Here is a 25,318-nt window from a genome sequence, read left to right on the forward strand (position 1 = left end):
AAAAGGCATCACTTGAAGCGGCGTCTGACACATCTGCTCTGCTGCCACATTAATCTGCAAAAATGTCATAACTTTCAATACAAGCGTTAATAATTCAACCATTAAAAAAAGTTTCATTGTTTAGTTTTGTGTTGTGGTTGCACTTGGTAAACGAAAAAAACTGCACTCCATTAATTTGGGAACTGTTTGTAATAGTTAGCCTGATGAACCAGATAACGAGAATATTACAAACACATTTTAGTGTAATGCATATCGGTTCTAATTTTTTCAAAGTGAAACCCATCGTGTTAATACAATCCTTTTTGGATTGAATATTATTCATTTTCTTTGTGAATGCAGTATTTTGCAAAAGACTACAGCTCTTGTCTTGCATGATGCAGATGTAACTAAATTTGGACTGCACTGAAAAAATTAAATTAAATTAAACTTTACTGGTGATTTTTACATGTCCAGCAAGGTGTACCACAGTAAGAAAAATGTTTACCTGTATAAGCCGGGAGAAAGCAGAAGCAAATTAAATCTCAGAATTCTCTTTAGAGGACTGGTGTCAAACTCAAGGCCCGGGGGCCAGATTTGGCCCGCCATATCATTTTTTTGTGGCCCGTGAGAGTCAATCAAGGATGTCAACTTTTACATGATGCTTGCTAAAGTCTCAACCAAAATTTAAAATTGTCATATGTAATCCATCATTACATAGAGATATTGCAAGTATTATCTCATTACGTATTTATTACATTAACATAAATAATGGTTGAACTAACTAATTATTCTTGACTGATTTTCAAATTAGTTATCCACCAATTTGTTGTGCATCTCATATAATATGTGGAGGTGATCAAACATTTATCCGGTTCCACAAAATTCTGTCATAATGGGGAAACCATTATTACAATGAGGCCCACTACAAAAATGTGTTTGACACCCCTGCTTTAGAGGGACTTTTGGGTACTAGAATATGTCTCTTTATGTTTTCTGTTTGCCTTTTGTCTTGATCCTGTCACATGCGACGATGACGGCTTCTGAAATTGTGTACAGAAGACGTATTTGAACCTGCTAAACACACCGACGCCGCATGCTAAACTCGTCTTTTATCCGCTGGCATCCCCGGAGCCTACCAGTAACACACAACTATCAAAGTCAGTCACAAACATCCCATTGAAGGTGGATGTTGTCTTGAAGTGTTCCTCTGATGAACACAAGCACAAGCGGGACATGGAGATCTGTCAGTCAACAGACGGGAGCCTGTAGAAGGGTACTGTAAGCCCCGGGGTCATTGGGAATGGATCAAGGCTACAAAAGGAGCTCATTCGGCATCAAATAGCATGGGGAGGGAGAGAAGAAGGGGAAGAAAGGTGGCGAGGGCCTGCACATCCTCACAGTCTTTTGTTACACCTTTGAAAAAAACGGCTGAGTAAATGTATCAATGTTTGTCTCTTAAGGAGTTTGCGGGTGTCCTCAAGTGCTTCCGTTTTGATTGGAAACCTACCATTACGCTTCTCCCTTCCCTCCAATTTACCTCCATTTTAATATATCTAACTGTCACTTGGCTCTGGAAAGGAACGTCTGCACTTTTCCATTAAGAAGACTGCACTGTAACGTGAAATAATCGCGCGTCTGTTCTGTTGCCATTGGCCATGTTGTTAGCGGTAGCATTTGTGGTTTTCCCGGGAAGGTTTGTGTTGCATACTGGAGACGGCGCATGTGCACAGCTCTACTGTTAACCACAGCAGCACGCCAGGGATACGCACGCCCTTGGAACACTTCCTGTAACTTGAGCTAAAGTTGCGGAAAGAACACTCACAAACATTTGCACCACTCAGGCTTGATAGCGGAGGGAAACAGCAAATTTTGGTTTGATGAAAATAGAAATGACATTTGCTTCAGAAATTGCCCATGATTAAGAATATCTTGCAGTACTTGTTGCTATACATTTGTCAGTTGTGTGGTTGTAACGTTCTGTTTTCAACATCAAATATCTTTTCAGTTAATAAAGTTAATTTTGTGAATGCAGAACATCACATCCTCAGAAGCTACATTTCCAGGCAGTTCAAAACTCTTACTGCATCTGCCATTTCGATTGTAGATGCTGGTCCATTCTAGATGATGGATGTATAAAGATGCATGCAGAATCTGATCATGCAGAATGGGAAGCACACAGTGGGAGACAATGGCAGTGGAAGAGGCATGAGATGTGTACAAATTCACCTATTGGAGATATTGGGGAGTTGTTGATGAGAGAATGAGAGCATCCACCTCAGTCCTTTATAAAACAAGGCAATTAGAGTCTTTTATTTAAACTGTTGTGCATCAAATGGTGTATTTTTAGGAAAGAATTTATGTTATTATGGTGGCAAAAAGATGTTGTGATTATAAATTATGATGGAACTTAATAATTGTGAAGGATTTGTTCACGGACGCAACTTCATTTTGATGCTGAGGCAAGTTTAGTGTAGCGTGTTTGGAACCCTCACTGGGCGTACTGATATACCGCCCCCGACGCACCTGCTAATTTAGTAGCAGAAAGTAGAACGCGTATGGCTTAAAAACATGCTGGCACAAGTCTAGTTTAGCATGTTTGTGAATGCTATGCTGTGCTGGCCATTCCAGCGATGTGGCTGCCCCCCCCCCCCCCCCCATTAATAGCACTTTCCCAACCGTGCGACCCAACTCTTTGCAGGGAGGTATCACACGAATGCACCCATCTTTGGCCTTGCAGTCTACAATTGCCCACGTCTCTTAACAACATCATCCGCAAAGGGAGATCTTGCAGTTTACGTGACAATTCCAGTCTATTTTTTTGTTCAAATGAAGGATGCCGATGTGTGAAGGATGTGATGTGCTACACAGTGTCACACAATGGTGCAAAATGGTGCAACCGCCCCATGATGCCCAAGTCTACCAATGCAAAGTCTAGCAAAATACCAAAAGAAAGAAAACTCCATCCATGTGCACAGTTAGACTGCACCTCGCGCTACATGTGCACTGAGAACAAGAATAGGGCCCATCGCGTATGCGTCAACTTTAACCGATTACTACCAGTGTGTATTTGCCATCATAGGTTCTGTTGCTTCTGTGACAACTGCTGCTGATATTCCACCATCATTGATATGCAAGCAGCATAGCACCGATACTGGTGCAAGGTTAAGCATGCATGACAGCCAGGCTTAGAGACTGCTTAAGACATACACACTCTCTTTTTTTTTCCTGCACTGACTATTACGTCTGCATAACCCTCCATTCGTGTTTCTACATCCCTCTCTCCTTTTATTTTATTTTCTTCAGCTTTACCATCCTCACTTGACTGCATAGAGGTGTCTGTCCTCCAATCCCGATTAAATCCTTGGTGACATTTGGAAAAAGAAAACAGCACACCACATCACCTTGCTGAGTAATTTTCAAGGTCCAGTTCATACTTTGGTACTCAGGTTATGACTCAATTCAACTTTATTTGTATAGCACTTTCACAACAGTTGCAGCTTTTAAAAAACACACACACACGCTTAGTGCCGTGGTCAGGAAGGTACTTTTGAAATGATGATACCAACGACAAGAATATGTCGTGAATTCTACAGTGATCCAGAGGGTTTGATGCACTCTGATGTCATATCTATGAATGAAATATGATGGCATCCACAACCCATATCAGCGGAGTGCAGAACAAATCCACCCAAATTGGTTGCACCACCTGTGCCACGACGTGGACCTGGTTTGAAGTGGGTTCAAGTCTAGTCTACTGTCTGTCACCAATTTGTCAGGTGTGCCGGTGGCAGGCCCTCAGTCCGCAGTTATACCCACATTACGGCGTATTAAATTCCCAAACATGGAAAACTGGACTTGTCCTGGCATATTATAAAGACGCGCCAGTTGTTACGCGAAACGCACGCACGCCTGTCTATGAAAATCGAGGCTGAAGGAGAATAACAACTTTCTACTGTTCTGGAATAAATCTGAAACAGCTCCTGACAACCGTAGAAAACGAATTAAACAAATTAAAAAACTGGTTTGACAGAAATAAATTGTCACTTAACCTGAAAAAATCGAAGTCAATTGTTTTTGGCACAAGACCAATCAAACACCAAGCTAAAATTATGGTAAACTCAATTGAAATAGAAAGAGCGTATGAAACCAAGTTTCTCGGATTAGTAATAGACTCAAAACTATGTTGGAAACCACATATCGATAACGTAAAAAGAAAAATAGCCAAGACCGTAGGGATCCTCTACAAAACCAAGGAAGTGCTAAATAAGAGATCCTTGTACACATTATACACTTCATTATTATTACCATACATGACCTACTGTGTGGAAATATGGGGAAATGCCTGCAAAACAAAGGCACTCCCTATTCTCAAACTACAAAAAAAAGCAATTCGAATTATTAATAGATCAAAATATACGGAACCCACAAATCCACTATTTATCAAATTAAATACGATGAAATTTTATGACCTGGTTGACTTTAAAATCGCCCAATTAATGTACAAAGCACACAATAACCTGCTCTGCCAAAACATTCAGAAGTTTTTTGAAATTCGAGAAAGCAACTATGAATTAAGAGGTACCAACTTATTCAAAAAACTCAAAACAAGAACAAACATCAAGCAAAGAAGTGTATCTAGCAAAGGTGTTAATCTGTGGAATAATCTCGAAACGGACCTAAAAATGAGTAAATCGCTTGCTGAGTTCAAAAACAAATTCAAAAAAATAGTACAAACAACCTACACCAATCAGAGTTAAAATGATAAATTCTAAACATTAAATATAATGATAAATCAGAACTAAGTTGATAAATAGAGAAAGGTATTGCAATATCCATTATGAATACAAGAGAAAATTGACACAAGAGTGCCAGGGTGAGGATGTATATAATCCCGATACAAACCAAAAGTTGTGAAAATATCACGGTTAAGGGTAAAGTATGAGCCTTAATGGAGACTTCTTATTACTTTTTATTTTCTGATTGATATAAAAATTATTTAGTCGATATAAACACATAACGGGGTAGGACTAAATACGTTTTTTTACTTCATCCTACTCCCTTGAACATAATAACTGTGTTGAATGAAGACTGATTTCTTTCTTTTACTTCTTTATCTACCTTATTTTCTGTCAAATTATTACTGTATATGTTTTATGTTCAATAAACAAACAAACCAAACCAAACCAACCAATAATGTTACGCCAAAAATCGGTGCAGTCAGACAATAATCCTGCACATCTTGTGGAAATGTCCAAAATTGATCAGACCAATCAGCGTTCTTTGAGGTGAATGAGCCTACAGTTACGGTTGTGGAGCGGTCTGCCAAAAATGAAAAATGACTGCGCAGTTGTAAACGATCGAGGGTGGCCTTCGAAGAGATGATGAGTGTGGATTGTCCCATAGCAGCAGTTTTAAAGCGCAAAGTGTAGCATAGTTCTATTTTGGTGTGACAGCTAACCATTTTGTTGTCCAAAAATATTAAGGCTTGTTAGTGCTGTGATGAATGGCATTTAAACCCCAAAATGAGAGGAGAAGACGTCTTACATTCATCTGCTTTTCCTTAGGGTGTTGTTGGGATTTCTTCTATACACGTCGCATTGTAACATGCAGATGGATGGGCCACAGAGCTTTAATATGAGATGAGAGCATCCCGTAGCATCAGATTTCCCGTTAGGATGGAGAAGGTGTGGTCCAATTTTACGACAGAGTAGATTCTGTCTTACCCAGTGTGATGGTGAAGATTGTTTGTGAATTTAAATGAAGGATATGTTATTCAAAGAGTCACTAATCCCAAAATAACATGATCGGGCATGTTTAAGCAAGCTTAAGTCAAGGGAAAAAAATGCTGCAAAGGCAAGACAAGTTGTATTAGTTATGTTGGGAGTCTATTATAGTTTTATTTTTGAACTTATAGTGCAACATCCGAACAGGTAATTTCCAGCACCAGCATTTACAGGTAAAATTAGTCAACAATACAATAATAATAATAATGATATACATCAATTTTAGAATCTAGGAGTAGAGGTCTCCTACGACAGAAAAAAAATAAGTTTCAACATTACTAGTCAATCTGGTGACCGACTGCTCCTTGTGCTGGCTGGCTCTAAATGGTGTCTTGGTGACGGTAAAACAGGACTAAAATAAATTTTAAAAAAATCAATCCACTCTTCAGATACATCAACTTTCTCACTTGACATTCTCCAAGCTTGCTCCTTTTTTTGTCTCGGTCCAAGCTTGTAAAGGAGTCTGGCTGTGTTGCATAGCTCTCGCTCCCACAGATCACAATGATATTGTCCCATGCACGTATTATTTCACCGTGTGTATGTGTGTGTGTGTGTGTGTGTGTGCCTGCGCGCTTGAGCTGCGGGTGCGTGTGACGGAGGTACATTCTCGATGTTGATTTGCTGTCGCAAAATTTACACTATCTATGTATCTATTCAAGCACTCAATAAGTCCTAGAGCAAAATAATGGGTTGACCTCCAACAAGGCACTCTTCCCTATGAGTGTCCAGAGCTGCATGATAATATGGGAAAAACGCTCAATTTTTTTCTTCTTTTTTTTTTTGTAAGGTCACTCTGTCTTTATGTTTTTGGGCCTCCCCACATCGAATCTCCAAACATTTCAATAGTACACTAATTCATCTGACATGATCCCTCACAGTAGTCTACCAATTTTATTGGCTTTGTCGACTTGAGGTTTTACTGGAATTGTGTGGAGACAAAGTTGAACAAGGAAATCACTCAAAAAATTCATTTGTGTTCTTCCATGTGTGAAATTAAACAAATTTCCCATGAGAGGTGACTCAATCTACACAAATCAAACTCAATGAAATGGAACTAAAAATCAAGGAAAGTAGGCATTCGCTTCTGCTTGTGTTCCACTCACCCCCTTTTCAATCCCGTCTCGTGTCGTTTTCTCTCCTTACTGTAGAAAAGTGTTAACGTCATAAACCCACGATCTGTTTGAAATATCATTGCATTAGTCTGTTGGTTGCTCACCGTTTGTGTCTGTTGCTTCTGCACTACGATAAGCTGGCATTTCCTGTTATCTCAGCACCAGGCATTGTTGTCTGTGCTCTGAGACAGTCGAGTCGCCGCTGCTGACAGAACAACAACTGTTTCACTGAGCCTCATTGTGTGAGGGTGATTGCTTAGAGGTGTCTTTCCTCATTGTGTTGTCTGCTCAAGTCTTAATTCCTGCCACCGTGATTTTCTGCATCCTGCCAGTATTGCAGTAAAGCCCGCCAACCCATCAACCGGCAGTACTCAGCAGTCACAAAGATTCACTGGTGTGTTGTTGGCCTCCGTTGAAGATAAATGCGAGTTTACTACAAGTACTTGTTGCAATTACTATAAGTACTTGTTGCAATTGATCTTGTCATTCAAAGTGATTTATAGAATAACTACCAAGTCGTGTGCCCATCACAGATTCAGCACAAGCGCAGACGATTGACATTCTGCTTTTATTTGTGGCGTCAAGTCATTATTGATTCATCTGTCAAAATGTTTGGTTTAATAAGTTTATTGAAATGGGAATACTTGTGTTCCCTTATTGATACATTCTGGTTGATTTAGGGCATATTTGTGGGCGTGATTGCATCGGCAGTTTTACAGGTTGGCGAGTGGTGGCAGCTTCCACCCCCACCCAAACACTTAACCCCTCACGGGCACCCAAATAAGTCTATTAATATTAAATGACCCCTTTCATGGACAGCGGTTACTACAGTGGACAGCTTATCATGTTATCAGGTTACATGGTGCATGAAAGGGTGAAATATTTCATGATAAAATTTCCTAATAGTGTCTCCATAGGGTGTGTATCTCCAATTTTTCGAGCCCCTCCTTCTTTCAAGAAGAAAATGGTTGCCGGTGTACGTCTGTGTGGAAGTACAGTAGCTAAATCTCATCATGTTCTCCTGAGAACACAACGTAACAGAATCAACAGCGCCTCTGCTGCTTGCAATTGAGTAGTGCACATTCATTTGTGGCGGCACGGTGTGGACTGGTGAGCATGTCTTCCTGCGTTGAGTTTGCATGTTCTCCCCGTGCCTATGTGGGTTTTCTCCGGGTACTCCAGTTTCCTCCCACATTCCCAAACTGCACATAGTAGGTTAATGGGACACCCGAAATCCTCCCTAGTTGTGATTGTGAGCACAAATGGTTGTTTGTTTTTGTGTACTCTGCAATTGACCAGCAACCAGTTCAGCCTGAAGATGGCTGGATAGACTCCAGATAAACTCTCATGAGGATAAGCAGCTTCCATAATGGATGGATTGACCTTAATTTGCCACTCTCTTGCAAACATCCAAATTCGTAGCAATCAATGAATTAAAAATGCCTATTTCTAGTTTGTCAGGTCGCCTACATGTCTATAATTTGTTTATCGTGACCATAGCAACAAAATAATTCAAGTGTATGTTGTTTTCGTACGATACAATTTAATTAAATAATTGTTTTCGCTAATGTTTTTGGGTGTGCACACTGCGCACCAGGGTGGAGGTTTGTCGCTACAGTTAAACTAGCGGTCCCTGCGGTATCTTCACAAGGCTTGATATGCACGTTGTTATCTGTGGTTGCTTTGTTCACGGGTGCTACTGGTGAAAAGTGAGTTGCGGTTATTACCCCCAGACAGCCGAGTTTTTGTTTTCATTTGTGGGTGGAAGTGAGTTGTTCCCATCAGAACTGAAAATGTTATGAGCCGATTTGGTCGTCAAAATTGTATTAACTTCCGATTATGATCAGGAACATCCTCTTCATAACTAGAGACGTTGAGTATGTGCACAATAAGTCGGAACTAGAAGTGAAATGAATGTATCGGTAATTTTAATGAGTTTCATTGAAATTAGTTTTTGAATCGGGCTGTTTTGGTAGATTTTGCATAATTTGCATGCAAAGTAAGGAACGCAGAAATATGTTATGGTTTAAGTAAAAAAATATAGTTTTTCTGCTTCTGGTGTTTTTCATGGTATAATTTAGCATTTTCAGTGTGGTATGTCCCTATTGTAAAGAGTGAGTGCGTTGTTACAGTCACAAAATAACACAAATGTATCTGGTAAAATATTACTACCTGATACAATTGTTAATATTATTCCTCCAAAATATTTCTCAGAAACTATTTTCGCCACTTCCTAATTAGGAGATCTAAGTCACAGCATTTTTTTTTTCATTTTTGATATGCAATTCAGTAGTGAGGCTTTGAAATGGTGTACAACTGAAAACACACTTTCATTAATAAATAAATAAATAAATAATAAATAAATAAATAAGCAAGCACTTACGAAAGCACTTTTGGTCTTTCTTCTCCACTTGATTCTTCCCCATTTTTAGTTTCCAATCGTTCCCCAAAAGTTTGGACCATGGGCAAATTCTAGGATATGAAGTTAATGAAATGTAAACAAAAGGTGAGCCAAAGAACACATGACTCCATGACTATTCCTCCCCATCAGGATATGAACTTCATTCTTTGGACTTAAACTCTCACATGTGACCTTTCCACTTGAGAATTTTTGAATTCTTCCCTTTGCAGGGGGGGTGGCGGGACGCGTACCGCAGAGTTGTGCAGTATGATTTTCTTGTTGAACTCCACCGCCCTGGGGTGTTTCGTGTCAAAGTGGAACTAGAGCTAGACGCCCCTCGGTCACAACTAAGAGCTTCAGTATGTGCTGTTGAAGTGTGTGTGTGTGGGGGGAGGGGGGGGGGGGTAAAGACTACGACAAACATTTGCTCAGCAAATCTGTGCATAAGACAATTTCAGTGCAGACAAAACATGGAACATCAGCAGATGAAACGAAGTTTATTTGACTACAAATGTCTTTCCCCTCAGACTGTTTCCATTCGGGATTATGACGCGTCTCGCTAATCTTCAAAGCCGGAGTGAACTTTTGGCTGTTCCTCCCATCACTCAGCTATATCCCAAGCCTGCTGCAGGAACCTCTGAGAGAAAACACTTAATAGGAATCGTACTACGAGCGTGCTTGCGTTTACCTGAAACCATTAGTCAGACCTTGGGGGATTCCTTGGAAAGCGTAATGGAGTCTATAGATTCAGTTTATGATCATCAGCAAAAATGCCAATTAAGGATGCATCCGTGAAAAGATATATAGATGGCGCAGAGCCATTTGGAGATTAATTGAAAGCATCGATTTGATAGATAAAGCAGGTAGGAGAATGAAGACAGTACACAAAAAACTTCCATCCATCCGTTTTCTGAACCGCTTTATCCTCACAAGGCTCGTGGGGCGTGCTGGAACCTATCCCAGCTAACTTCGGGCAGTAGGCGGGACACACCCTGAAACGGTTGCCAGCCACACACAGAAATGAACAACCATCCGTGCTCAGAAAACCGGGACAAATTTAGAGTATTCAATCAGCCTGCCATGCATGTTTTTGGAACGTGGGAGAAAACTGGAGTACCCGGAGAAAACCCACGCAGGCCCAGGGAGAACATGTAAACTCCACACAGGAAGGCCGGAGCCGAGATCGAACCCACGCCCTCTGCACTGTGAAGTCGACGCGCTAACCACTGGATCCCCGGGCCGCCCAAATGTCAACCCAGCCGATTAAAAAGCATATTATGACAGGACACAGCGTACAGAGGCAAGATGTATACAGGTGCATTTTACGACATATTTTTCCCGCCAACATTTGTTCACTTTTACAAAAGTGTAAGCTTAAATAACTGATAAGTAGCCAAAAGTTGAAGGTAAAAACAACAACAACCCAATGCAAACCACCTATGTCTCAGCTGCCTCGTAGCTTTTAACATCTTGAATGGCATCCTTTCAGATACACCGTTCTATGCGTCGGCCTGAAATCAACATCCCATTCAAAGGGTCTCGCCGCTAAACGTATATGCATGTTTACAATGTTGTGCTCCTTCGTCTTGTGCCCAGGCAGCAGCATCGCAGCGCCGGTGCGCCGTTTTGACCCCACCTTGCTATGCTTCCCCGCTCCTTTTCATTAATCATTTACTCTCTCACCTTCTCCTTCTCTCCCGTTTGCTTTCTCCACTCCATCTTTTCCATTTTGTCCCACTCGCTCCGTTTCCTTCACATCGCCGCTCACATGTATCGCTTCATCAGTGCGTTTTTTGTGAAGGACCATTCCTTTGCACCAGACTTCCCCTTTTGGTTTCTCTCCATCCCCGTCAGATGGTCTGCATCACTTTGTAAATCCGTTTGGTGCACTTTTACTTTCGATAGTAAACACAGCAGCTACTGTGAGTGTGCTTGCACCTTAGTCATCTCCTGCACAGATTCAATTATACTTTAGTGGAATGATAATGCCACAGGGACTAATCAGCTGCAGTCTGATTTTCCTCATCGAGTGTTTTAGCCTCTAGAGTAGTAGAATTCCTCGACTTCATAAATATTCTGAAGCTACTCTTCACTCAAAAAAAAAAGAGACACCACAAGGTTGTTGTGGGGTTTTTTTGTGCTGATGTTTTCTTGAAGCGCTGTATTTCAAATGAATTATTCAGCATCGTAATGGGTCTATATTTGTTGTTGCTCATCTTGCCTCAGTGCCCCTGCCTTTCACCTGCTCTGTGGCCCGGCGCCCTCTCATGTCCGTCTGCCTTCCTGGAGAGCTGCTCCGACTCGCGAAGGATGCTCCACTTTAATGAATGAAGTGGAGTCATTTAGCGTGGCTCTTAATGGCACATAAAGCCGTGCTGCGAGCCTTGATTAATCAGGGAAAGTGTTTGGCCCTCACTTGAAGGGTTGTCCTCAGTGGGCACACCAGCTTGATCACCGCATACTCTTTTGTGCGGGTCCCTCTCTGTTCGGACTGAAGTTGTGAAAGCAAAGGGGCAAAGTAGCCACGACTCAACTTATCCACAGGTGGTGTTGTTGTTTGATGCTGGCGCATTTGAGGCGGTCCCAAGTTCTGTCTGAAACAGACAATTGGAGTTTTTTTGTTTTTTTTTTTGCTTGAGGATGACTACTGTTTAATTGATGGCAGAGAAAATCCCAATGTGTTATTGTATGTAGACTTCTGATCGTGAAGTCTTTGAAAAGACACCGAGATAATTTTGGTGCTGCTTGTTACTGACGGACAGTGATTTTTTAAAAAATTATTTATTTATTTGCGGTTCAAAATTTGTGTAGGATAATTATAGTTTTGGAACTTCCTAACGGAGACTCACTCTAGGATTACATGCTTCATTGTTATAATTAATCTAAAACGCTAGAAATCCACAACCTGTACAAATATAATACTGCACTGCGCATGACATACTCCACGGGTGTCAAAGTTAAGGCCCGCGGTCCAGATCTGGCCTGCCTCATCATTTTATGTGGCCCGCGAAGGCAAATCAAGAATGTGAACCTCCATGATGCTTGTGGAAGTTTCAACCAAAAATTCTAATTGTCATATGTAATAAAAAATAACGTTTGACCAAGCCATTATTCTTGACTTCTGATTTCAAAACAAGTTATCCATCAATTTGTTGTTTGCTGTGTATGGAATATGTGGAGGTGGTCAAACATTTACTGTATATGGTTTTAACAAAATTCACAGTCATAACGACCCTCCGAGGGGAAACGGCAACAACAATGTGGCCCTCGACAAAAAACCCTATGAGTGTTTAGTTTTTCACTTTTTCTTTGACCAAATGTAGCCAAGTTACGCCTTAGTGTTGAAGCAGAGTCAACTTTTGTGGTGAAGCGTACAAGGAGGTAACAGCAGGGTGTTAAGTAAGCTGCTGTGTAATGCACAGCTCCAACATTTAGAATTCAAAGCTCTCACTCTCATCAGCGAGACGCATTCACCTCTGTACTCCTAACATGGATTCTTTCGGTCTTTCTAATCGTCTCTCTCAGTGTGTCGCTTAACACACCTTTGAGACTCTCTATAATAGTCTAATGAAAAATGACCTTTGAGCTTCACTATGTTATGTTGGTTAGAGTCAACCTTGTGTTTTTGTGCTTTTGATTAAAATTGTGTTTTTGATTAAAAATATAAAACCTGGATGATTTGATGTAAAACTTTATTCAATGTCTTCGAAGTGATTCAACTAAACTTAATCAGGGTGTTCAACTGGTTAGCACGTCTGCCTCACAGTGCGGAGGTGCAGAGTTCGATTCCGGCGCTGGCCTTCCTGTGGTAGGATTTGCATGTTCTCCGTGTGTCTGCGTGGGTTTTGTCCGGGTACTACGGTTTCCTCCCATAATGCAAAAACATGCATGGCAGATAAATGGAACACTCTAAATTGTCCCAAGGTTTTAGTGTGAGCGTGAACGATTGCTTCTGTGTGCCCTGCGATTGGCTGGAAACCCGTTCAGGGTGTCCCACGCCTACTGCTGGAAGACAGCTGGGATAGGCTCCAGCACTCCCGCCACCCTGGTGAGGATAAGCGATTCAGATATTGGGTGGATGGATGGATAAACTTAATAACTGTCTGAATGAAGAGCAAATAAGAACTGTGCTGATTCAAAAAGAAAACTCACTTCATGCTAATTGGCGTGAAAAAAATTGACACAAAAAGCTCTAAAATTGCGACGATACACACCATTGAGTGTCGTGACCGTCCAACGTTTTTCTGCAGTCAACCATAGCGTGATCAATGTGGAGTCGAAGTCGATTCATTGATGATGTTATTGATACTTTTTCAGAATAGTAGCGGTCTCCCACCTTTTTTTTGCACCTTTGCCTGTTTGCACACAAAGACAGATTTTGAGAATAGACTTTCTTGAGGCCTCACATTTTAAATTCTTCCTTCTCCTTTTCAGACCATTAATAATGTTTCAGAGTTGGTCATTTAAATTGGAACCTTTTTATTTCTTTGTTTTTTTGACTGCATTTTCTAAATGAAAAATTCAATCAATCAGTAGGTCAAAACTGGAGTCAACAGGGTAGTGCCGATGTTCATCAAAATCTTTCTTTCGGGTGAGACTTGATGTCAATTCTACGAGACACTGTTGACTGCTTCCACTTGTTACCTTCGTTTAAACAAAGTAGCCTGCCTTTGCCGGTTGCCTGTTTTCTTTACACAGCAGCAGCAGCCAGGATAAGTGTCGGAACAAAATATGAATTTGATTAGATGTGAGTCAGAAGGTAGACAAACACTTCACTATGAAGGAGATAAAGGTCAGGCAGGGAGTTGAAGGCCGGTTCACCTCCTCCACTTCTACCCGGTCACCTCGCACTCATGAAGACAAGGTGAAAGCTGTGGGTCCTTGACTTTTGTTAAAGTTGTAATTAACGATAAGTGGTCCTCTTAAGTCGAACACAGGTTACCAGGTTGGACTCAATGTATGCAATCCAAATGTGTATTTTATCCAAAAACATAAGCTTTAATCGACCAAGATTCTGTCCAAATTGCACCAGCGGCCTTACAGCAATGACTAATGTAAAGATTGTTCACGCTGACAGTTTGTGTCATAGCAAGAGCCAGAATTCTGTCACTCCATTATGTCAAATACGGAGCATTCTTAACCTTGAACAGCCCCCCCCCCCCCAACCCCCACCTTCCTCTAATCCTTAAAGCTTATCTAGGCTCTCTATTTTGACTGTCCGTCAGCCCTCTTCCACATAGCTGAGAGCTTTTTATCAAGCCAACAAGTGGGAAATTAACGACGAGGGAGCAGCGTGAGCTAGGCTAGGGTTTCCCGAGCCTTTTTACGTGTCTTTAAAGAAAAATAGCAGCAATGCGTTAACATTTGGTCCATATTAAATTCGAACAAAGTGCCCTCGTGTGTTGTTTTGCATCCTGCTTATCAGTCAGACTCCAGCGCTGCCCAATGTTGCTGTGTGTTTAATAAGGGGGAAAAAAGAGATAGGAGTCAGGCAGAAAGAGGGGAGGTTGATGCCTGATTTATGTATGTTTAGTTTCCATGCATTTAAATCAAGTTTGAAGGCATAGATGGAATTTACCCCTTCTGTCTTTTTTTTCCCGAAATACTTTGGCCTGATCTCTTTCGATGTTACCTTTTCCTCTTGTAAAAACCCGTCTTCGCTATCCCCATCCTTTATGTAACAATGTCAAATGCTTGAGTATTTGAAAAATCAATCTACGGTCACATTTTTCAGTTTAGTGAATCTAGTGTGAATCTAAAAACTGCAGAATGGCAATAATTTTAGATGGGACAAATATACCAGGACAGACTGCGAAAAGTATTTACCATTTATACTTATAAGTAGAAGTACAGATACATGTGTTAAAAAAAAACTAAAATATGAACACCTCTCTTTATCGCTCACTTTCTCTCTCTCTCTCCACCCGCAGTAATCTTAGTCATTGACAGAGTATCAAGAATATATGCCTGTGTATATTGTTATACTAATGTGTCTTAAAGGCTTGTAACATTATTACACAGATAGTATCCAGTAGCCCAGGCGTGTCAAACTCGTTTTTGCTCCAAACAACACACATGATGTACCTTTGTGGGCCACCTAAAATGATGTCACGGGCCAAATGTGGCCCCTGGGCTTTGAGTTTGACACCAATGTGTGAACCCATCCAGGAAATCTTTCATTGTTTCTTAACACCAAGACAAACAAACTTTCCAAAGCCAAAGCTTTGTGGTTGATTGATATTCACAATGTTTTACTCTTTTTTTGCTTAGTTTGACAGGAACAAAAGTTAGGAGTGACAATAAACAGCTTGAAACCCGTTTTCAATTTTTTTTTTTTTTTTTCACGATCCACAGTTTGCTGTGTAGTGAGTAGATCACTGCCACCATACAGCGCTGGCATTTTTTTTGAATGAAAATGAAAACAAACAAAAAAGAATCGATCAATGGCTCATAAATCGAGTCTCTCATATCTCAAGGCACTACTGTATCTATTTCAAGTGTCGAGAATAAAAGTAAAAAGTAAACTACAGATATCGGTATAATCTCTTAATACTGTATTTTAGAGCGAGATATTTACTGGAAAAAAGTGAGTGATAGAACCTATTTGATCCTTGTCATGTTCACAGTAGAAAAAATGGTGGGTGAGGGGTTGAGTGGTTGAGGGCTCTTTTTTTTATTCACGTTCCATTATAGTGCTGTTGAGAGTTATGTCAAGCTATTCTTTGTTTGGTTTTACTTCGTTGCAGCGCATGATCTTGTCTCTGCCGCCTCAGTGAGACATCACTGCAACCACACGAGGGACGGCAGTGTGGGAAGGACGGCACTGCGCTGTACATCTCTCACCATTAAACAAACATGAAGGAATGGAGTGCGGGGTGAAATGGAAGTTGGCTCAGGGAAAACTGAGAAGAAAATGACAAAGGAGACGGATGGGAACGTGGGACGGGGATAGGAGAGGAGATGTACCTACCTGTGTGCACAGCAGAAAGGTGCAAAATCTACCATCTTTAAGTCAGGCAGACAGTCTGGGGAGTTTATTTTTACCGCCATTTAAGAAGAGTCTGGACTACATTTTGCAGGTTGGCAGCACCTTTTATAAGAGGTTCTAGGACAACCACCGTTTATGCATGCCAGGATACACTCAGGTAACTTTTTGGCTAGTGATGACTGTGAAAAAATTGAGGAGGGGGGGAATAAATGAAGTTTTAAATATCCATAAAATTTGTTCAAATTTCAGGAACCTGTTTTGGTAGCGCTCAAGAATATTCAAATAACTAATAATGCATTAGAATTAACATTCTATAATAGAATTTCAAACTTGTGAGATAAACGAAGCAAAGTTGAGGTTAAATACGATAACATACAATAAGATTGGTACCATAATTTGGAAATTTGCATCATTTCATCAGAATGATGCAAATAAAGGAATAAAGGATAAAGGAACTTAGAAGAAAGCATGCAAGAGACAACATTTGTACAAGAAGCAGATTGCACAGAATAGAAACCTAACTAGCCAATCCATCCAATCCAACATAACTAACTGCCCAATGTTACGGTTGTGTTCTCTGACAGCTGCAGGCAAATAGCAGCAGAATCTGCTTTACACCAAACGGGTGTAAAAGTCTGTCATCGAGAGAGCTGTCTAGTACGAACAGAGTGTTCTGCAGTAGGTGGGTAGGATTGTCCAGCATGGTTGACAACTTAGCTAGCATCATCCTGTCCCCCCACTGTGTCAGCAGAGTAGCAGCCCAAGACAGAGCCGGCCCTCTTCATCTTCTTGTCCAACTTCCCTTTTTCCTGAGCACATATGCCGGCAGCCCAGCAAACGCTGCTGTAACCACAGAGTCATGAAAGTGCAGGAGTGTCCCCTGAACACCGAAAGCCATCAGCCTCCTTAGCGGGAAGAGTTTGCGTTGACCATTCCTGCACCTGTATTGTCCCTTCAGTCCAGTTGTTGTTTATGCGGATACCTCGGTACTTGGAAGTTGAAACCCTCTCAAGGACAGTTCCCATGATTTTCAGCAGTGCAGGTGGGACGTAGCTACTAAAATCCATCACCAGCTTCTTGGTTTTTCCAGTGACTTGGAACCACATTTTTGTGGCACAGTCTCACAAAACCACAAATAAGTTAACTAAAATTCCTAGTCGTCTCCGTCTATAATGGGGCCAACAATGAGAAAATCTGCAGGTGAAAGGTAGGGGGTCCTTCCAGTTGAAGCCTGCCATGTACAGGGTGAAAAAGAGAAGGAGCTAGAACAGTTCCTTGTGGTGCCCCGGTGCTGTCGAAAAGCATGTCAAACCTGCAGCCCAGTGTCCAAACATATAGAGTAGTAGTCGGTTGTTAGTAATCCAAGCTGTTAGGTGATGGGCCACCAATGCAGGTTGGGTTGTATCGTGTTGAAAAAAAAAGGGCAATTGAAGAATATTTTCCCCAATGTGCTCCGAGCCTCCTCTCAGTGGTCCAGTAATGTGTGGAGGAAGGAGACGATGGCCTCCTCCACACCGTTGTCAGTCTGCAAAGTAATCACTAATTAATGTTCTGCTTACTCATTTAAACTCTATTTGTGATCATAACTATTGCCCTGCTTCAAATACATTTACTTCCATTATTTTTTGTTAAGACAAAAGAAATGTAAAGAATGTAAAAATAAGCCACTAGGAAAGATCCACTCTTCGGAGTTGTGTTTTTGTCATTCCACCAGTATTGTATTATTTAATGATGTTTGCTTGTTTGTTTATTCGATTTGAATGAATTTATTTCAGTCACATCTGCATTGCGGTTGTTTTTCATCATCCTGTAATCGTTTTCCTTTTCAGGACATTGCAATTTCAATTAACTTGGAATCCAATTACACCGCCAGATATGAAAATTCATCGACATTGGTCATATTCTCAATTTGTTTCAAACAAATAACCTGTGCTTTAAACAAGAGTAAAAATGACTCGCGCCCGGACCTTTCATACTATAATGTGTTGTTATGTCTTCAGTTTCTCATGTGATTCATACTTTGTGTGATGGGACTGCGGCGCCATTGCACATTGCATCGCGGAGCGTTCTCATGTTTTTATTCATAAATATGTACACGAGTATCACACCTAGGGACTTATCACCCTTGTGCTTTATGTGCAGGCTAGCGTTGTACGTGTACGAGTACCTGCTGCATGTCGGAGCCCAGAAGTCAGCACAGACTTTCCTCTCAGAGGTAAGTCACCAGGAGGGTGTGCATGTTAATGTCGTGCATGTTGAGCACATTCTGACAAATAGGTCTGACCCCTGTGTGCCATGTCCGGTAAGTGTAACACCTGATTGAATTAGCTAGCGCACAAAGTGCTGAGCCAAGGCGTTCAAAGCATCAGATAAGCTTCTTTTTTTTTTAACACTTGCGTTGCATATAGCTGAACTGGAGCCAGAGAGCATTAAGCATGCCATTCTGGGGCTTTCATTTTTCTATGACGTCATTCACTGATCTCCTCAAAAGCTCAATTTTGTCCTTTGTGGTTACCTTTCATCCTTCCTCTCTGACTTATCTCTACTTCTATTACTCTTCCTCCGATGGAAGTGGGTGAGGTAAAAAGGTGATAAGTTGAAAGGGGGTGCTTTTGGGGGGGGGGCAGTAGATTCTGGTGGCTCAGCCTAAATAACAGTAAATTACCATTTTAGAGGTCCGTGGATCAGGGCTTGTGGCAAGACAACAAAGAGACGGAAGATGGAAAAGGTTACATCACCGCTGGCACGATTCTACTTTTATGCGGGTGCACATGCGCAAAAAAGACGCACCGTCTTCGCTCTCCCCTCCCCGCGTATGGAAGAAGAAAAGGATAGGCGGTGTCATTTGTGGGAATGCATTAGCTAAGAGAGTGTAAACAAAGTCCTGTATACAAATAGCGCACAAGCTCAGCCACATTTTATTGGCTATCCGCCGCCTCAGGAAGTACACCAGACATATACGCAAGTTTCCCCAAATACGGGTGCGAGCATTTTTACAATCGTGGTTTTACATCGTAGGAATTGAGCGGCGCGTGACTCGTAATCCTTTGTTTCCATTTGACTAACTAGTTGTCTCACTACATACGACATGAAATGCGGCAGGCCAACAAATGTCTTTGCTGGTGCTGTCGAAACATGCAAAGCAAGCGAGACACTTCCTTCCTCACTCCCTCACCAATGAGCTTCAAAGCAAAGAATTCCTTCCAAACACTGCATGACCTGCATGTGAGGTCAGAACAGTCTGACTACAAATTTCAATGTTCCACTGTTTCCTGTTATCTGTCTTCGCGTCTGGTAAAAGAGATGACTCAGTCTTCTTTTATCCAGATCAAATGTTGAGATCATTTAGAAACCACCAAGATGAATCAGCTTGTCAGAAATTGACCAGTATTGTGATAATGATGATGATGATGATCATGCAGACTTTTAGAGTGTCTGTGGGTGTCTTTATAGGCACGGTGTGTGAACATATATCAAATTCAAGTATACGGGTTGACGTCATTGTCGTGTTAGTCACTGACCTTCACTGAGTCAGTGCATACAGAACCATGTATCCCAAGTGATTTGTGCGCCTGAACTCTCTCTGCACCTTTCTGACATTGCCACGGACTTTTCAACAGACACCAATAAATCCTCTCTCATGGATTTATTCATTACCTTTTCCGCACCTAAACAGCAAGCAAAAAAAAAAACGTGCTCTAAAAGTATTTGGTTTTGTTCATTCATCATTCATTCATCTTCCGAGCCGCTTGATCCTCACTAGGGTCGCGGGGGTGCTGGAGCCTATCCCAGCTGTCTTCGGGCAGTAGGCAGGGGACACCCTGAACCGGTTGCCAGCCAATCGCAGGGCACACAGAGACAAACAACCATTCACACTCACACTCACACCTAGGGACAATTTAGAGTGTTCAATCAGCCTGCCACGCATGTTTTTGGAATGTGGGAGGAAACCGGAGCACCCGGAGAAAACCCACGCAGGCCCGGGAAGAACATGCAAACTCCACACAGGGAGGCCGGAGCTGGAATCGAACCCGGTACCTCTGCACTGTGAAGCCGACGTGCTAACCACTGGACTACCGGGCCGCCTGGTTTTGTTTAGTTTTTTTTTTTTTTTTTTTTGGGGCAAAGACAACAATTGCTGATTAACTCGAACGTGCTGTTTGTTTTTGACTGTGTGCGTTTTCCTGTTCAAATGGAAAGATGAGAAGGAAAGCCAATAATGTGTTCTACTTCATGTCCAGGTCCTAGAATTCTCAATTCCATATGATCATTAACCAGCAGTCAAATCTCAAAAAGCACGTCATTTCTTGGGGAAACTCTTTCAAAATGAAGCCACACTGCAAGGGGAAATAAAGACAAGGAGACTTAAGAGGGATTGATAAATAATAGGATGTGTGTTTGGGGGTGTTTAAATGTGCTTCTTAGGCTGGTACATGTTTATGTACCATGTCATCCCAACACACCCTTAGGTTGTTGTGAGTTTTCAGACAAAGACTGACCTATCCACTTCAGATCTCTCTCTCTTTTAGCATCAGAATGCAACGTGACGTACCATAACATTGTGTCTGGTGGCCTGTTTATTTATTTAATTTTCACTGTGCACTAAAACAATTTGCTCTATCTCCCGGTTTGTCTAGATCCGATGGGAGAAGAACATCACATTAGGAGAACCTCCAGGGTTTCTCCACTCTTGGTGGTGGTAAGTTATTGTCTTACATCTTGTCAACCAATCACCCGAGGTGGGTGCGTCGGTAAATTTTTCTGCTCCGTCATTCGCCACCCGTCTATAACTGTTAATCCGTCATTATTTCAAACCGACCAAATCTGTCATTGCCGGTCCGTCACTCCGTCACTCTGTTATCATTATTTTAATCGCTCTTCAGTCATCGCTAATTGACTATTTGTCACCGCTATTTTAGAACCGTCAGGACTTCTTCTTCTGTTGCTTATTTTTCTTTTTCCCTCTTCTTCAGAACCTTTTACTTAATCAGTCACAGTCATTCGCAAAACAAGCAGACACAGAGCCAAGCAAAAAAAACAACACACACACATGCACACAATTTGTGGAGACCGGCAAAAGGTATATAGAACAAAGCTTCCAGGACGACCTAGCAAAGGATCAGGCCTAGAGAATGCGAATCGAGATTTAGCACAAATCGGTCACCAGATTGTCTAGCAATGGTCAAACTTTTTTTTTTTAATCGGTCGGAGGTCGAGGAGCACTTCCTCCGCTGAATGAAGAGTTTTTACATGGAAGAAATATATTATTGTATTCATCTGATGGATGTCTAACTATAAAAGAAGATAAAATGTGATGTGCTGTGTGCTGCAGTGTTTTCTGGGACTTATACTGCGCAGCCCCAGAGAGAAGAGACACATGTGAGCACTCCAGCGAGGCCAAGGCCTTCCATGACTACGTGAGTCAACATTCACAGAGCATTACTTTTACTCTCTCATAATTTTTCCTCGTGGTGTCACAGTACCTGGTGGGGGGGATTATGTTTACAATGACATAACCTCGTTTATTGGCATTAGTACATTGTCTTCCTGCAATGTATACATACACTCTCAAAAGAGTACACACCATTTCACAAGAACAATCTGTTTAACTTTGATCGTTTGATCAAAGGCTGAAGAGAAATACAAAAAAATGAATGAAGAGCAAGCGCTCCATTGGGACAACGGAGTCCTGAAACTTCCATTATTCCCAAGATGTTTGAAATTCTTGAAAATGTTGAGAAAAGCTTTCATTTGGGACAGAGCAGGAGAGTCTCTGCTGTCTGATGAGTATGAAGAGCGAGACGGAGACTGTAAATGAACTTACGCACAAATTATTTATGCCCTGGCCAAATTTGGAGTTGAAGTGAACTTTTGCATTTTTGAACGGGCATCTTGTGGTTGGAAATAGCACAAGAAATCATCGGCATATTATCAAAGTTTCGTATTTATATCTATTGTGAAAATACTGAAAACAAAAGTGGGCCACTGATTGCAAATGCACTCAGTAATTTGTGCAACAAATTTGTCAGAAAAATCAGGAATTGGTTTACAGTACACTTGTACACACAACTTGTATTTTTTTGGGGCTAAAACAGTCATTTAGATTGGGCCAATTTCAAAACTGAAATTGTTGACAATTATGGCAACGGAAGCCATTTGGAGACTTTTTTTATTTTTTTATTTTTCTTGGGCGTAGTATTTTAAATGTTCTGTAAGGTTCTTCATTACAGCTGCAGTGGTTGGAAAAGCTCTATTTTGTGTTGTGTTTCTGTCAGAGATTTTCTCGGACAAAGTTAAAGAAACGACTCGGCACACAGGAAAATTGTCTTCAATATCGGTGGGAGCGGACCTCTGAGAGCGAACGACGGTTGTTGCTCCGCGATCACACTCCAAGTCCCGCCTCCGCGAGTTCCACATTTTATTGTAACATATGCAAAATACAAGAAAAACACTGCCCCCGATATTTGCATGCCGCACCCCCGGTCGGGCCCCTCAGTAGTGATCGGTTACCTGTTTTTCAACCTCGAACCACCAGTACATTGCCGCCTTTTCTTTCTGGTCTACATCGAATTAGCATGTTGTAGACTTTGCGGATGGTCAATGTCGTCTGGGCGCGACGGGTGTTCTCAACTCGTCTTTTGTTGCTCAACCGCTGTTCCCGAATTATTCATTCCCCTTTTGTGACCGAGTTTCGCCCTCTCCCCCATGATCGCCCACCTGTATTGACGTGCTAATTGTGGACTTCAACAGCCCGCCGGCCAAATGGCTGGCGCCTTTGTGTGTAGGCATTTGGGGGTGCTGGGTATGCACCCAAACGCTTCGATGCGCCCAAATAAATGAAACTTTAAACATGATACATTTTTGCTCATAGATTCTTCTAACAATTGTATTCTTTTAGCCCAACTCCGTCTAGTGGATGCATAACGCAACTGCAGCCATGAATGTAGCGTCTATTCTCTTTCTGCACCTTATAATGTGGTGTGGCCTATATATGAACTCAGTTTTAAAATAGGACACTCGTTGAAGGTGCGCCTTATTCTCCAAAGTGCCTTACATGCGGAAAATACGGTACATGTAAAAAAAAATTTCCAGCTGATGGAAAAAGTGACCTTCAATTTTTCCCAGTCACAGGGCTAACTGCAAGGCACTCACATGATATGTTTGGCACAGTTTCCTCTGCCACCCATTTTCATCCACGTTAACGGACCCATTTATATGTGTGTCTTACGTAAGGTGAACGTTACCATTTGCCCTGGCCAGGATTTGAATCTCAGTCCTTGTGTCCAAAGTCAGTTGTGTTACCCACGACCGAGCCGCCCAGCCATCAAACATGATTTTGTGTTCCAAAAACACATATGCAAAATCGGATCTGCTGTCTTGCGCCACATGACCGTGTCTCCTGGTTCTTGTCAGGGTTTGTTAAGGTCGCAAAAGGCGCGTAAACAGTTTTTCTTGTCAAAAAAAAGTTTTGAACGTGTTCAAACTGTTCCTAAACTTACCATCCTTCGCCGTCACAGCACTTTGCAACCTTTATATGTTTCACACAGTGAACAGACCATCCAAAAATATCTTTCTTCACCATCACAATACTGTACTACTTGATCATTTGAAAATCACACAAACCACTGCTGAGGGGGCGATCCATTTTGGCTGTCACCGGTGTGTACTGGTCGCTTGGGTTGCTCTTCCTGCCAGCCAATAACTGAGCCCCACTTCCTTTTGAATTAGAATAGGGGTGTGGTTAAGATTAGAAGTACACATTTTTAGTCTTTTAAACTTAAAAGTATCAGTGCATTCCACTATGCACCCAAATTATGGGAATTTCTCCATTGTGAGACAAATAAGAAAACCTTTATTTGTAAAGCATGCTTGAATTATGGAAATAGTGCAATAAAAATGCTAAATTCATGTGCATTGTACTTGAATTTTTAAGTGGAAATCAAATTCGCCCATATGTACTATCTACCTCTGATAAGTTCAACAACAACAACAAAATGTTATTTGTTCTCAGTGTGCTTCTTCCACTTGCTGCAGTCAGTGTTTGTCATCTAGCATCTGGAATAAAGAGAGGACTGCCAAAGGAAATTTCAGGTGCAAGAAGTGGTGTCGAAGAGAAAGGACACTGTACGTGTGCTTTTTGCTCGAGGGAAGTTCTAGGAGGACAAATGCATTGATGGTCTTCAGTGCCCTGTTCTTCCTGAGTATCCTCCGGTCTGACTCATCACATTTGTCCGGATTGGGCTTTATTGAGATGTATAGTAGCAAGTGCATAGGTCAGGACTTTCTGCCTACCCCAGCAGGATCTTCGTACTCTCTACATCGCCTTCACTGCGTTATCCCTCCTTTTTTTTTTTACTCTTGCCATCCTGCAGAGCTGCAGCAGGCTCTCGATTTGTGCAATTATATGTGCGTGTGTGCGCGTGCGTGTGTGCGCGTGCGCCTGTCTGCCTGCTTGTGTGTGTGCAGCCAGGTGATGCTGCTGATGATCGGGGTGATGAATAGTCACTGCAAGGACGAGGCAGCTATGTGATGATGTCATCCCGTGGCTGCAGGCACGCTAGCTGGAGGGCAGCGTGACCTCTCTTCTCAGGGACAGGAAAGAAGATAGAATGAGGAAGAGACATGGAACATAAAAATGGATGTGCTGTATGTTTCACCAACCTCCGCATCGAACAATTAAATAAATCTTAAACACCATCATGGTACAACGTTTCTTCTCCTGCTATCAGCATCAACTCAAAAAAATCACTCGTGCTCAATCTTAACGTCTCGGTTTTTACATTTCCTGCAGGGAGGCCATCAGAGAGGTACAATTGGAACAGTTGTAATTAGACTGAGGTCAATTTCAAGGAACACCTTCAATTCCTCACTGACACTGAGATCCAATCAGAGGCACGACTCAGATACTGCATCTGTCGCTCAGGTACAAACCAAAGGAGAAGGCGACTGCGGTAAATGCTCAAAACACGATTGTAGCCACATATTTTTTTTTATGGCTTCTTTTCTGTCGTTTCTTCGCTTTGACACCGATGTAGATTTTAATCGGACCTTGTGA

The 25,318-nt window shown here is 41.7% G+C and overlaps 1 protein-coding gene across 3 annotated transcripts in view; it reads left to right on the top strand.

Moving 5' to 3' along the window:
- The window catches only part of ssbp2a (single stranded DNA binding protein 2a), a 56,250-nt gene that overhangs the window by 10,092 nt on the left and 20,840 nt on the right, over window positions 1–25,318 (top strand). For 2 of the 3 annotated variants that reach the window (XM_052068682.1, XM_052068681.1), the window contains exons 2-4: window positions 18,406–18,478; window positions 20,901–20,962; window positions 21,596–21,680. In XM_052068682.1, the coding sequence (XP_051924642.1) occupies window positions 18,406–18,478; window positions 20,901–20,962; window positions 21,596–21,680 (220 nt within the window). Of the gene's footprint in view, window positions 1–16,220; window positions 16,265–16,354; window positions 16,421–18,405; window positions 18,479–20,900; window positions 20,963–21,595; window positions 21,681–25,318 lie in introns of those variants that run through there. The other variant, XM_052068680.1, reaches the window with a different exon arrangement.

The sequence above is a fragment of the Hippocampus zosterae genome, chromosome 6, assembly GCF_025434085.1.
Source record: "Hippocampus zosterae strain Florida chromosome 6, ASM2543408v3, whole genome shotgun sequence".
Classification (NCBI taxonomy): Eukaryota; Metazoa; Chordata; class Actinopteri; order Syngnathiformes; family Syngnathidae; genus Hippocampus; species Hippocampus zosterae.